The 15,298-nt window shown below is 41.5% G+C and overlaps 1 protein-coding gene across 3 annotated transcripts in view; it reads right to left on the reverse strand.

Annotated features, from left to right (window-relative positions):
- The window catches only part of sorcs3 (sortilin related VPS10 domain containing receptor 3), a 204,889-nt gene that overhangs the window by 16,905 nt on the left and 172,686 nt on the right, over positions 1–15,298 (reverse strand). For all 3 annotated transcript variants that reach the window (XM_044114774.1, XM_044114776.1, XM_044114777.1), the window contains exons 16-21: positions 15,143–15,276; positions 11,702–11,815; positions 10,157–10,328; positions 4,666–4,852; positions 1,101–1,234; positions 139–262 (exon numbers count right to left, since the gene is read on the reverse strand). In XM_044114774.1, coding sequence (XP_043970709.1) covers positions 139–262; positions 1,101–1,234; positions 4,666–4,852; positions 10,157–10,328; positions 11,702–11,815; positions 15,143–15,276 — 865 coding nt within the window. The remainder of the gene's footprint in view (positions 1–138; positions 263–1,100; positions 1,235–4,665; positions 4,853–10,156; positions 10,329–11,701; positions 11,816–15,142; positions 15,277–15,298) is intronic.

Consider the following 15,298-nt stretch of genomic DNA (forward strand, 5'->3'; position numbering starts at 1 on the left):
AGACACAAACTCTGGAATTTCCAACTGTTATGAGACAGGTTTCATTAATGTGTGAGCTTTTCACTTTGGAAACAGTTACTGTTAAATCAACCTGCGCCGAACGGCCTTTAAATCATAAAACCTCAGACAGAAACTGACCTTTGACCGCGATGCTCTTGGTGTCCTGCAGGATGGCGTTAGCTGCCGCCACTTGAACCGTGATGCTGTGCATTCCCTCACTCCTGAAGGTGTATGAGATACTTCCATCCAGAGTTATCACCGGCTGCAAGGACAGAGTAAAGACAAAAACTCATGTTGCTTTGAATAAACCTGCAGTGCCTTCAAAAATATTTAAGCTCCTTTAACATCTTTCATTATGTCACATTACAAACCCAAATGTTCTTCTTTATTTTGTTTTTGTTCTTTCATTTTTGTGCAGCTCTTCAGTCAGCTGCTAGGTTGTTTTTTAAGCGTGTTAGAAATAAAGCTGTATGGTGAAACTGACTTTTTGTGGGAGTGCAAAATTGTGAAAATGATTACAAATTGAACTGGCAATATTCTGCATTTTCCAGGCACAAAGTGCCACTTTATAGCACAATCAGGTAACTATGTTGCTTTTAGTTGCCATAGAAATGCTCTATGTTTAAAAAACTGTGACTCCTGGATGCTTCTCTGATTTTTTATCTGCTTGTTGAGCTCAGGAATATTTTAACTGCAGTTGGTTCATCTTCTGTCTGGGTTCAGATGTTGGATTGATCAGAACTTTGGGAAATGTTCATCACTTTAGAACCAGCCCTGCTTTAAGCTTCACATTCAAGAAAACTTTATTTAGGGGTAACAGAGGCTGAATTCAAATGTACGACAGGCTTTTCAGGCTTTTATTTGGAAAAACAAATTCAACTATGCAAAAAAGTTAGAATATATCTTAAAAAACAGCATGGCTTTAGTCTTAAAGTACGTCTTGAAAACAACGTTTTAAGCGTCTGTTAAACATACTTTTATTAAAATTGCACATCTACAGATTAAATTTATTTGTCTGATGATGCAGCCTCAGTATTTTTGAGGCTTAATGTTTTGATGCAGCCGCAGCCAGAGCCTGAGCGTTGTCATGGAGGAGTTACCTCTGAGTTGTTGCCAAGCCACCAGAAGTAGGTGACGGTGCGTGATTGACTGGGCAGGACCACCGCTGTGATGTTCACCTCCTTGTTTCTGATCACCACGAAGGGAACAAGCAGCTGGACGTGCTCCACCGGACCTGGAGGAAAAAACAAACAGGGCAGCACTGAGAGCGGCTTCCTCATTCAGACTCAGAGCGCTCCGAGTGGAGATCACAGAACCCAAACACTGTGGGGGGCGGTGGAGGTTATTCCAGGAGACTAAACACTTCAAATCCTCAGCGCTTTGATTTGACAGGTAGCTGTTTCTGCTTTTCTTTCTCAGCCCAAAGTTCTGCACCTGAGGTGAAACCATAAATAATCCAGAGGTGTGAAAGCGACTGCGAGTCTGCACGTGTTGGAGAAAACCGTCAGATTGACCGGGTTGTTTTTACCTCGTCTTGTCAGAGGCATTGTGGGATATGATCCGCCCTGCGCCTCCATCCTGAGAGCAGGATAAATACGTCAGGAAAATGGATGGATGCAAACATTTTGAGAGCAATTATATCAACTCCCAGAGAACCTTACGTCATGCACAGAAGGACTCAGAGTGCTTTTACCCGAAGTGATGGATGGACCGTCTAACCTTTTAGAATATTTACTGGATGTGGACTTCTCAGGGTTCCTAGAAACTCTGCTTGTTACAAAGAAACTCAACATCAAACAGTAATGAAGAATTGACCTAAAGCAGCTGATCATATGGATCCTGATCAATGGTGCAGTCTAGCCTGGCTTCACAGGCTGAACCCAGCACTTATTTTATCTTTTCATTAATAGACCTAATATTTGTTAAAGGGTTGTATTATACGTTTCCAGACATATAGTTCTGTCTTATAGTATTATCAGCGTTGTCACCTTTAGTTCTAATAAAAATGCTGTATCTATCAAACATGAAATAAAAAAAATGTATTTCTCAATTTGAAACTTTGAATTTGGGAGCTTCTTAAAGAGACTCTCTGCCTTCCGGGTGATCATAACATGCTCCTCCATTATCCCATTTACAACCGTTCCTATGATGAGCTCAGCAGACAGAGTTCCACCAGGAGTTTGTTAACTGCTGCTGCTACTAGTCTAGAGGGGATGACAGTGGGAGGGGCGCTGTGTGAGGCCGGAGCTCAGCTGGGGATTTGTGCTTGTTCAACTAGACCAGTTGTGCCCACAGAGGATCCTGGAGGGCCTGCAGGAGGGCCAGGACCTCCATGTTTTAGTTCTCTCCCTGTTTAATGCGCCTGGATCCAATGATGGCTGATTAGATTATTTAAGAAGAACATCGACATGCTGAGGAGGTTGAACTAAAACATGCAGGATGCCGGCCCTCCTGGACCTGCTTTAGACATCACTGAACCAGGTGTTGTTAAATCAACCTGATCTTCATCAATTTCAAAAAGTTAAAACCAAAAGTACTTTCTTATTGATTTTGTTTGTATTTTCAAGGCAGCAGGGAAATGATCATTTCACATCTTGGACACAAACTGTTATGACTTTCACGTCTGCCCTACAGAGCACCGTTTGCAGAAACCAGTCCATGCAGAAACAGTTTTGTCCTGTTTTTGTGACAGCACTGCTGCTTATTTTCACAAAACAGTGTGAATCTGTTGAAGCCATCCACCCCGGTGTCTCAAATTAAACCTGTCAAACAACACGCTTCCTACTTGTCAAAACTTTGCAGGCGTAGCACAGTGACAGCAGAAACTCCCCACTAATTCACAGGTTGATTCTGTTAGTGCCAAAATAAAATGATCATCAAGTATTTTTGACATGATACCTTTGGGGTGAAGCCACAAACCTCCCTGCTAGCAGAACCTGATGGGAGCCGCCAGAGCTCACAGCTGCTTCCCACTAATCTCAGGATGAATGTTCCTGCTGTGGACAGATGCAACACGCTGCATGCACAGTCGGCCGCTAACAGCATCTGTTTGTGTGTTGTTGGGGCCTGGCTGCTCGTCTGGCTCACACTCATCCTTTTTAGCCAGAACTAATCCTGGTTCCCACTAGGAGATGTTTGGTGTGTCGGGTTTGTTCTTCTGTTTAAACGGGAGAAGATGAGAAAGTCATTTGGCTTTAAATATGTCGAGATGAGAAACGGTTGCAGTTTTTGGCGTTTCTCCCTGAAGGTCTGACAGCCGCTTGTGAGACCAAAACCTGGCTGAATTTACGGCTGTCAGAAATGTATTAATACAGAGAGCGGTGACCCATGAGGACGGCAGAGGTTAAATCAGAATGGATTGAACGAATCAGGGAAACAATAACATGACAAAGAGACAATTTAACACTTACTGAAAGCAGCTTGTATAATTCCCTCTGAGTGCTAAAATGATCCTTTTTCCCATTGTGTTTGAGTGGAGCTGCGGAGCATGACAATTGTGTAATTTGTTTTGTTTGCTGTGGTGTGAAAACCTGCCTCTGCTTTAAATTAGCAATTGTTCTAGATCTGGATCCTGATAAAAGTCATTACCTGCGCTGGCCTTGAAGGCCTCCCTCTCGGTTTGCTTCCCTCCACATGAAAACGTCTCATAAGCTCCTCTGTTATGACCTTTTCTCTCAAAATCTGTGTGCATAGCTGCTGATTTATCCTCCATAACCTCCTGTATCATTCTGCACCTTTATTCTTCAATGAATTTAGCTTGGATCAACAAGCGTTATTGATCTGTAGTAACTTTAGCACCAGAAGTATCATGAAATATGATGAGGAAAAGACGATGATGAAGCTGCAGGTCAAATGTGTGCAGACGCTGTGAGTTATTTATTTGAGATTTAATATAAAAGACCAAAAAATAAATGTTAAAAAAATCTAATTTTCAACAACGCAAAAAAAACCAAACAGATTATTTTGAATTAGTGGTTTCTTTTACTAAATTTATTTTTGTAATTCCAATTTGTGCATTTTTATGGTGAATGAAACCTGAGCTCATCACGTCCTGAATAAACAAACATCTAAATCAGGAAAGCAAAACATAACTAAACAAAACTGTAGACTGGGAAAACTCAAGAAAACATAAAACAATAAATACTTGAATTTTGCATCCCACAATATTTATATTTATATAAGAATATTTAGAAAAGTATTTTTCACATTTTTTAAATATAAAACCACAGTGGGTTGATGGTGAACTGCCCCAGTGCCTCAGTGGTTTATCTAGTTTCTGGGGAAAACCCTGCATGAGCCTCTTGGCTGCTTCTCTGATTAAAGCTCCCCTATTGGCCAGTCTGCAGAGCGAACGTCGTCTTGGTCGGTCTGCAGGTGGTCCATCCTCTCTCCATGCTCAGATGAAGGTTTGAATTGAGCTCTGAAGACGTTCTAAACATGGATTATTATTTCAGAAGTTAAAATAATGCATGATGCTTTGTGTAGAGGAAGACTGGCTCTGCACTTCATGCTGAGCCCACAATTTCTGTACTGCAATGTTTGGCAAGGTGTTGCACTCAAACAGGGCTGAATGCACATGCATGCCACACTTTTCAGATTTAGTTTCCCTTCCTTCTCTTGAAGCGTGTCGTTGTAAAGTATGCTCAGTATTCTGTGAACACTCACATGTGACATGCAGGTACAACGTGGTGGTGTCGGAGCCCAGCGTGTTCTCTGCCAGCGCCGTGACTCGGAATATTCCCGCTGACTTGTAGACGTGTTTGATGCCCTCCTCCGTCCAGCTCAGGTTGGAGTAGGAGACCGCTGTGCCATCGCCAAAGTCCAGCTGGATGTTCGTCCTCAAAGAGTCTCCCTGAGAAACAGCAAATCACAGATGGTTTTAGAAGAATTGTTCTGAAACATGAAGTTTAAGACAGATTTAAAGGTATCACTGTGTGCATGACTTCATTTGGAATCAAAAATTCACATAAAACATAACAAATGTGATGCTGCTCTCCTCTCTGATGGGAAGACCTGAGCTCAAAATACGGCACCTATCTGGCATAACAACATCATAAAGACACAATGAGTCAACAACACACTGAGATAACATCAAATATGTTTGAAAGGGTTTAAGAAATACAGCCTCTAAAAGCGTCGTAATGTTTGTCTCTGTATTTTAGCTGATTGCCTTTTAAAACTTCATCATAAATCTTCCACTATGCATTATGTTTAGGCCAAAATTAGAAAAGTCAAACTGTCACACAGAAAGTGAAGAAAAAACTGTTTTGTCACCTTCAGGGAGTTTCTGCACAGAAACAAATTTGTTCTGTCAATCATTACAAGAAACAACAACAAAAAGAAGCATAAAACTAACTAAGGAGAAACAGAACTGATTCTGAACTCTGAGCATTTCTGCATCAATCAGGAACAGGAAGGAGGTTTAAGGCTACAGCGTCGTGGCTGGAAGCAGCTTTAGAACCAAGAGACGATGAAACGGAGGAAAACATGTCAGAGCTACAGCTTCATTAGGAACATGGAGGTCAAATCCAAAACGGTGGAATCATCATATTAATAACAGAACACTTTTTACATTAATGTTACAACATGTAAAAACATCCATAAATTGAGACACACAGCTCATTGGATCTCAAGGATATTTGTGTTGTCTTGATGTTTTTGTAGTTCTCTAATCGGCTTCAGACCAAAATGTTTACAATGTATTCTACTAAAAGCAAACTCAAGAACTCAGTAACTGATTGAGTTGTGTGTGAAGGAAAATACTATTTTATTTTCCCTTGTTTGGTGTTTGCATCAATCAGATCGTTTGCCTCTTGTGATTATCTGTGATTATCAGATTTTTGTCTGATAGTCACACCTGCTGCTGCCTGAGGATCATAAAGCAGAACTGACCTTAACGCTGCTGCGACTCTTCATCTGCATCGATTCGAAGAGCAGATCCACCAGAGAACACAAAACAAAACCTCTTCTCTTGTTTTTACTGGTTTTCTCTTCATCCATACCAGAGAGTGAAAATGCAGGCTTTAAGGAATCTCTCCTGTCTCTGCCTGGAACCTGATGCTTTTAATAAGTAAATGAACAGAACAGGAAGCAGCTCAGCTTCCTGGGTTTGACACTCAGTATTGTTGGGAACCGTAATGAGCTGGCACCCAAACAGACTCTGGCTTGGTGGCACCAATGCCAGTCAGCTCTATTCAGCATCTGTGGCGCATCCTGTGTTTACCGCCTATATGAGCCATCCTGGGATTCACTCATCTGCATCAAAGTGACGCTGACCCGGCTCCCTAAAATGTCACTCTTTGTGTCCACGAGTCTCCAAGGGCTGCGTGGATCCAAACACATGGCGGCGTGCAGCCTTGAGGCTGGAACATGGCCGCTGGTTCCCAGTGACAGCGGCGCTGTGGGCGCTGACAGGGATTTGGAAACACGAGGCCAGCATTTGTTAAGGTGTTAGACCTGTACCTCCGGTGTCAGTGTGCTGTGTGACAACAAAAGAACAAATGTTCTGCTTATATCTGCTGCAGGCAGACCTGATAACATGAATTTCTGCAGCAAAGGTCACTGCAAAAATAATCCAGCCGTTAGCCAAGACAGAGAAATGTATGCAGCTATTTTTTTAAAGAATATTCTCATTTTCTATCATTAAATGCTGGAAAGGTTCATGTGGTCCATACACACCAACACAGCTGGCTGAGGCTAAGATCAGCAGGAGGAACCACACCTCCTCGTTTTCAAACAGGAGGTTAAAGAAAACTGTACTGGGTACAAACCAGCAAACATTTCTCCCTTCACAAACTAAATAAGTTTCTGCTGTGACTCGGACCGTACTGTGTTACCGATCAGCTCCTGCAGCAGAAACCACACCTGGTTCCAGTCCGGCATACAGCCTGAATGTGGTTTAAACAGCCTGGAAGCTCAGATGCTTTCAGGCTGATTCAAGGAACATCGTTAGACAAATAAAAATGAAACAAGTCAAAGTATCTCTAATAAAAAATAAATATCCTGGTAAAATAAGTCAGGGTGAGTCATGCTAAGCTGTGATTTCACAGATCCTGAAAATGAACTCGGTGGTTAATATTTTAGCTGGGAACCTTCAGTCGCCTGGTGTGGCTGTCATGTTCAATCACAGAGTTCGTCTGTGAAAAAAAATCCTCCTGGTTTCCCACTGACGCAAGATCTCGCTTCACTAAATGAAAAACATGTAAAAAACAACAACTGTAGAACATTTTCCCAAATGTGGCTATTCTAAAAAATAAATCAACCCCAGGATGACACTGAGGTGACAGAAACACGAAGCCACGGCAGCATCAACTCTCCATCCTCATCAGACTCTCATCGTTTTGGAGAAAGTTTGATCAACATCGTTTCAGCTCCGTAACGTTTTCAGACGTTTGATTCTGCACAACTCACAAAGGGTTCCACCACACTTTTTCAATCAGACTGAGGTCATGACTTTGACTAGGCCATTGCAATCATGCACCATACATGGAGAGCAATTGATCTAACAGAAAAGGTTTTGGACTCTTAGAGAAAGCCAGAGTTTCTGGAGGGAGAAAATTCAAGCCGCATGCTGCTGGGATTTGAACCCAGGACCTTTTTCTGCAAGGCAACATCACTGCCAGCTGTGCCAACTGTATAGTTAAGATTAAAAAAAATGCTAGCTGACTTAAAAAATGCAGTTATTAGGGAGAATACAGACTGTGAAACAGAGAAACAACAAACCATGCTGTCAGTGTCTGCACTCCAACTTAAGCAGAAAGTTGGCAAAGCTTCAGATGTTTCTGATTTGCCAACAGAAAAGAAGCCAAATCTGATCCATTGCAGCTTTGAACCAAAAGAAATGTTTATCCAGTCAGAGCTAAATGAGTGTCACAATCTCATTTAATCTCTCCTACCTGCTGTTGTAAAGATGAATCACTCGGAGCAGCTAAAGTTGCTGTATGTTCTGCAGTCAAGATCTGGTTTGCAAACATTGAACACAAGCTGCGTTTTAAAGAGACTAAGTTATGATTTGTTTTATTACACTATGCATAACTTTAACCAATGAATTGATCATTTCTAGTTTGATCTGGTCATTCTGTCCCCTGAAGTCCAGTCACACTGTTCAGCAGGACATCCTGATTCACCCTAAAGAGGGTCAATAATGACGCCTGGTTGGCACAGAAAGATTTGAATGCAGATTTTTGCCATTCCAATAACTTTAATGATGCTCTGATAATCTGAATGGCTCTTCAGATAATCATAAGAAATATTCCTGCTGTGCGTTAAGCCTGATCTGGTCCGCTCTGATCTGACATCAGGGACATCCAACATGTTGGATCGACTCATCTTTTGTCAAAGACTTTTTTTAAATCTCTGTATGTGGTCTCTCAGGTTTTGAAGACTGTCAGACAAGTTTAAAATCTTGCTGTGTGATCCAGATGGTGGTAGGATCTGAAGCAAAATGTTCCATTGTTTTATTTATCAGACTGAGTATTGGACGTGGTCTGGGTCCCGATAAATCTCTCATAGAGAAATTAATTGTGCTCTATGATGAGCCATAAACATTTAAACGGTGAGGAGAAAAGGAGTGATCCTCTCCATCCTCCTGTGCTGGATGCAGAAGGGAGGAACTGTTTGAGCTTCGGTCGACAGAGATTCAGGCATGAGCTCATCTCGTCTCTGCCAACTGCTTTCTAAAACCTGAATCCATCTGAATCCATCTGTGCATGTAAATATTGTGTTGCATAAAAGGGTTTGGAACAAAACAAAAAGCAGAAGACGTGCAGATCTTATTAAATCCCCAAATATGTTTCAGTTTTTTTCCTAATTCTATTTTTAAATGAACTGAAGAGTCTTCTTTTCATAAAATATTTAGTACCATTTTCTTTCCCCAAGAAATACAGCCATCTCCAGGTTCATGAATATAAATTAAAACTTTGAATTCATCAGGAGAATTTTCTCAAATAAGTCTGAAGCCACAAAGATCCATCTGCCCGCCCTCCCCCAGTTCAGCTCCCAGAGGTCCCTGTTAGTGAAAGACAACCAGCATCAGTTCTGAACTCGTCCTGCTGATACCGAACCAGAACCTGAACACGCTCCCAGGAGAACGGTGGCAGAAAACACTCCCAAATCCTGCAGCTCAGAACAGCCGAGTGCACCGAGTGAGAGGCGAGGAAACGGTTTCCTGGTGACCGGGCAGCCTGACTGAGCGCAGCGCCGCTCACTCGCTAACAGGGTCTCTGGTGGGGTCTTTTATTTCTGCTCGTGGCTCAGAGCTGCTGCTTGGTGTGGGCGATGTGCAGGGAACGGACTGAGCTCATGGCAGAGAGCAGCAACTTTTCAACAAACCAGCAGACATTACTGGAGCTCTGGCATGTGTGCCTCCGGGTTCTACCAACAGAACGATGCATACATGACTCCATCACACACCTCTGTCTCAGGCTCTGCTCCATCTGCTGGAAGGTTCAACCAAAAGGAAAAACAAAGTTCCAAAAAAATGTACAAAATGCAGTTTTCAAATAAAAGTTATTTTGGGGAAAACTTTTCCAAAGCAGACTAGTTCTATGTGAAAAATGTAAAATATTTTATCCATAATTACAGCTATCCATAAAACAAGAATGGAATAAAAATAAAAACTGAAATTAGGGCCCCTCATCAGTTAACTTTGATTTAGGGTTGGGTTCTAAAGCTCTGATGTCTGCAGGAAAGTCAAAACGTTGAGCTTACGTTGTTTTTATTTCACACTGTTAGCCATTCTAGGTGTTGTCCTTCCACTAAACCTTAACATGATTATACAGATACTGTTGTCACTTCCTGGTAGCAGGTGCAGCAAAACTGACGACAATCTGATGGGAAATGAATCCAATTTGGGTTTTCTATACTTGCTGCTGATATAAAATAAAAATTTATAAATAGATTGATTGGCGATAAAAAAATGTTTATTTAGTCATAAAATAAACTTAACATTTAAATATTAGAGGAAAAATGTGTAATAAAGTTTAAGTCATGTCATCTTTAGCACACTGTTCCACGAGGAGGGAAGATAAACGATCTGTTGTTCCCTGACCCCTGCTGGCCGCACCGCTGCTTTTAGAAACAATAAATCCTTCCTATAAATCTTCAGGTAGGAGCTGGACGTGGTCGGCTGACGGCTTCATGCTGCTGGACCTCTCACCTCGTCCAGGTGCACCACAAAGGTGACGTTGCTGCCCATGTTGGCGGTGACTTTCCCGTCTTTGGTGGCCAGGCTGAGTCCTTTCGGGGGCCTGTTGGGGCACTGCTGCTTCCTGGCCGTGTACATCTCCTTGACGCCCTTGGTGCAGTTGTTCAGCACCACTTTACGGTACCTTAGGAAGAAAACATGGAGAAACTCTTCATTTCATACCGCAGTGATCAGCTTTCAGCTTCACGTTTATGCGTTCTGTAGTTTTAAACTCATTTCCTGCTGCGTGAGCCGGTGGTGTAAAGAAAAAGGTTGAAGTCAGCACAGTGTGGCTGTTTTGTGTTAACAGCGTTTGGGACTAGATGACAACTGACAAGACAAGCTGTGTGAGAGGCTGTGACACGGCAGGAAGTTTAATCAGTGCGGCAGAGAATAAAACACTGCTGCTGTGATTAAGCTTGGGAAGATGTCCGTTCCCTGAGGAGCCTCCGAAACACGCAGGACACACTTCCCAGGAACAACAGAGACGCCACGCATTGCAATCAGAGGGAAATGATCACAGCTGCTGGATCAGGCTGAAGCCAGAACCACAGCGCCGCCCTGCTGGAAGCAGGCGAGGTGTGTTAAAACTTTATCACCAGCTGAAACATTATATCAAATTATTTACACAAATGGATGCTTAAAATACACTTTATTGGTCCCAAAGGAAAATGAAATGTTGTTGCATATAAAAAATATGGAAAGATCAAATCTACTTTTAAATCCTTATTACAGAATATAAGTTACCAAATGTACAGCTCTAACACATGAAAAGCTTTTTGTTTGTGTAAAGATACCTTGATAACAATATGACCTTTTCCAAATGAGGAAATCTGTGTTTAATTCATTTGTTATTGTTTTTAATGGATTTAATTCTCTGTTTGTTTGTTTGTTTGTTTGTTTTTGCTTCTGCATTGCAACTTTTCTCCAATGACGGTTTTCCCAAAATAGTTGTAACGGTTTGATGATCTGTTGGATCATCATATTTCCCAGCAGCTTCTTCAGTTTACATCACTGCTGTATTTATCATCCACTGTCCTGCAATAAAAAACAAAAAGCTAAAAAAGCAGCACCTCTGTTTTTGGGTTTCTGTGTTTGAGCCTCAGATGAAAGTGACATTAAAATCATCCTCCATTATTAGTGTGTCTCTGTGGAGTTTGTAATGTTCACAGCAGTCAGAAGGTAGAGATGATGTCTTCACTAAATTCCCTTTTAGAGGAAACTGACTGGCAGCTGATTGTTTCACTGGAGGAATGGGATTTAGAGTTGATTGACAAGATGAGCTAAACAAAGTAATCTAAAGATCTACCATCAGTGCCTCAAAGAGAGAAAACAAAAACAGGAAAAGTGTTTGATTTGTCCTCCGTAATGATCCCACGTTTCTAAAGAACCATTTGCAGGAGTGTAAGTGAGTTGGAAACAGATTGTGAGCTTCCATTTCCTGCCACAGAAAGCCTAGAAAACACCTCGGTTTGTGGACTCAGGATGTGCAGACAGGAGTCATGAATCAGTTCCTACCCTGTACTGTTGAAGTAGTTCTGACCCTGGCTGCAGCTTCTGGACACAGACGACGGATTGAACCAGAAGGCCGGCCGGCAGTTCCCGTCGTTCCGCCGCTCGTATCCATAATCGCTGTCAGACCAGAGAAAACATCCACAACGCCTGATCAGCACCGGAGTGTGTGAACGGACAGTTTCTGTTCATCTGGCCTGCCGGTCACCATCTGCATCATTATTACATATTGATTAAAGCTTCTTCTGCTGAAAAACACCCCACTGAGGTGAGGAGTCCAGCATGCCGGGACACCCAACCTGCTGGAGAGGAGAGGTTACTGTAAATAATGACATCTAATCCTCACAGATTCCATTCCGCCTGTGATTTACACGCAGCCAAGCAAGGTGGGCGAGTGTCGGTTCCCATCCAGGTCCTGACGTTGATTTATCAGGTAATTACTGAGCCAAAACAAACAGGACCAACAGGACAGCAGCTGACTACTGCACTTTAATTCTAGGATTACAGCAGTGTGAACCGCTCATTAACAATCTGTCAGGGGAGGCAGCACCGTTTACATAAAGGGATTGTTTATGTGGAGTTGTGTGGAGTAGGTATGAGCTGTCAGTAGCCTATTTGATTTGCTGTAGATTTTCATGCATTGATTCTAGAGAAAGTTGGGGTGAAAGTGTCCTGCTTGTGATCATTTTTTGTTATTCTAATCGATTTGAACAATGAGAAAACTTGAAAAAAACCTTTCAAACTTTAAAATCAAAATGTAGAATCTGAGCTGTTTTAGATAAAGAAACATCAACCAATTTTTCAGAGTTTGGTATTTCACTTGTTTGGCTCTAATTTGTCTTCTTTGGATAAAATACTAAAAGTCCTGCAGAAAACTTTTCCAATGGAGAATATAAAGAAACAAATTTAGAGCATTTTCTAAGTCATCAACAGATTTGTTGTTGTTACTGATGAGGAGACGAAACCCAAAGCCGTTTGTACGATGATCGCCGATGACATCAGAGCACTCCAGCTTTATATCATTTATTACAATACTGGCATGTCTACTTGTGGTTTCTGATGTTAATGTTGTGTAAAAATATTGATAAGCATAAAGAACTAAATTCAATTACTCAAATTAAACATGTGAATTACATTTAATTTTTATTCCTAATTTCGTTTTTAGCACGAAAGATTTAAAGCTTGTTTTGTTTTCCACAGCCAAAATTCTCATCCTTAAATCTAAGTGCAGGTTGGATTTTTACCACTTTCTGAACACTTATTGCAAATTAGTTTAACTGGGATGAAAACAGCTGAACGCCCGGCGACAGACTGGCGACCTGTCCAGGGTGACCCCGTGACCCCGCCTCTCGCCTGGAACGTAGCTGGAGAGGAACCAGCAACCCTCCTGACCCCATTAGGGACGAGGTGTTAGAAAATGGATGGATGGAAAACAGCTGGAGATGTGAGAACCTGGTTCCTCGAGTTTTACACCTAGTTAATGGATGAGACATTAGTTAGATGTTTTAGGTATTTGTGGAAAAATCCTCTGTAAGAAGTAAGTACCAGGAAACTAGACTTGGAAAACGAAAGCAACTTTAAACGTGTTAGATATGAACCAATTAGCACTCGCTTGGTGCTCTTCTATAAACACGAGTTAGATAACTGCTGAATGTTTGGACCGTTTTTTTTTTTCTCTTCCCTGTTATTACAAGATAAAAAATTCACCCGGTTTGGATTTGCATACAAAGTGAAACTATTCTTACGCCCACATGGTCTGAGCAGAATCCTAAGCACAACAGGCTGCTAACAGATGCTGCAAAGACAGACTGGATGAACGCTCAGAGGAGAACAACAGCACGGAAACAGGAAGTCTGAAAACAAACAAGTCTGGTAGAAAACAAAAAAGAACAAGAAAATATCAAAAACAATGCAGCTTTAGTGTTGAGTTTTATTTGATAGGTGTTTATTCACACCTTGTTTCATCACTTCACAATAACTGCCCTCCTAAAACTCTCAGATTGTTTGGAGAGGTGAACTCACTCCAGGATGTGAACTACAACTTCAGAAAACAGAAGTAAACTGAAGCAAAGACAAACATCCATGCAGTAAAACAGAAAGAAGAGTCACATGATGACTGAGCAAATGCTCACAAGAAATTAGTTTTTGGAAAAACTGAGATTCTGGGATTCATTTAAACAGCAGAGCAGTGGAAAGTCACCAAGAATACATTAAACACATGGCATGTTTAGAAACAGCTTTTCAGGAGAAAAAAACAGACAAAACTGCTTGGAACTCTGGAACCAACCTAAAACACGGAGGGGAACCCAGTGGATCCCCGGGAATCATGGGAGTCAGGGGCGGCAAACAGCCAATAAAAATACTTCTGAGCATATAAAATAATTAATCATAATCTTTCTGCAAACAATGTCTTAGGTTACAGAATGTGAACTGGAAGATGTCAGCTGGATGATATTTGCAATGGATCAGATTCTCTATAAGAGAAATGCAGCAAAAATACCAGAAACATATTTATTTATGTGAACAGTTTGTCAGCTGAATAATATTTGGAATAAGTTACATTAAAGATAAAATAATTTCTTTATTATAAAAACCTGATGTTTAAACTGAGGTTCATTTTTTTATTGGCTTTATCAGATGTTTAGAAAAGTAATCAGAAGTTTCAACGGATGTCAAATAAAAGCCTGAACTAAAAAGTAAAAACTGCCAGTGTTCAATCTGCTTTATGTTGCTTCCTCTCCTTTTTTCAGTTTCTGTTTTTTGACTGGCTGTAAGCGTCTCTGGTCGTCATCCTGCCTGTGCTGCTGTCACTGTATTTTCCACTAGAGCAAACATCAATTACAGTAACTTTCTCCTAACAAAACCTGTATCCGCTTGCTGGGTTCTCTCATAAGGCAGGTATTAAAAAATCATTAGGAGACGAGTGCGTGCAGAAGAACACAGAAAGTCCGACTGCAGGTCAAATCAAGCATTTTTCCCAATCTGCACAATTTATTTGCCTGTTTACTGCTGCTGCTTGTTAGCCTGCAGGACTCACAGATCAGCCCTAAAGAGCATATCTGAGTGGACTGAAGAGGGAATTTAATGCTTGTTGCACAGATGTACTTGAAAAATAATAAATTGGTACAGAAGAGCAGCTGCTTTTTAATAGGACAGATATGTTTTATGTTGTTACTGAGCACAGTATCCCAAAGAATGACCTGCTGAGCTTCAATCACATCTGACAGCGCCACTGAGAATAATTCAAGTATTAGCAGAGGAAAATTTCTGAAAGTTATTAATAAGAAAAAGAAAAATGGCTGTTTGAAAGTTCTACATGTGTGGCAGCGTTGGAGAACAAATACCCCCGTTAATGAAGCTCTCCTCAGCAGACAATGGAGAGCAACATAATCCTCCTCCACGATTATGAGGGAAGGAGCCACTGAACAAAGACGTGCGTCTCCTTACCATTCAAAATCATGAGCTCGGCAAATACAGGATTCAGCTGAGAGGATTCTGGAGTAGTCCCTTCCCAGCATGCAGTAGTTTCCAGGCCGGCGTTTCATGTAAATCTGCTTCTGACCCATTACACACGGCTCGCCCTGTGTTGGTACAACAGAGCTG

The sequence above is a fragment of the Gambusia affinis genome, linkage group LG04 (assembly GCF_019740435.1).
Source record: "Gambusia affinis linkage group LG04, SWU_Gaff_1.0, whole genome shotgun sequence".
Taxonomy (NCBI): Eukaryota; Metazoa; Chordata; class Actinopteri; order Cyprinodontiformes; family Poeciliidae; genus Gambusia; species Gambusia affinis.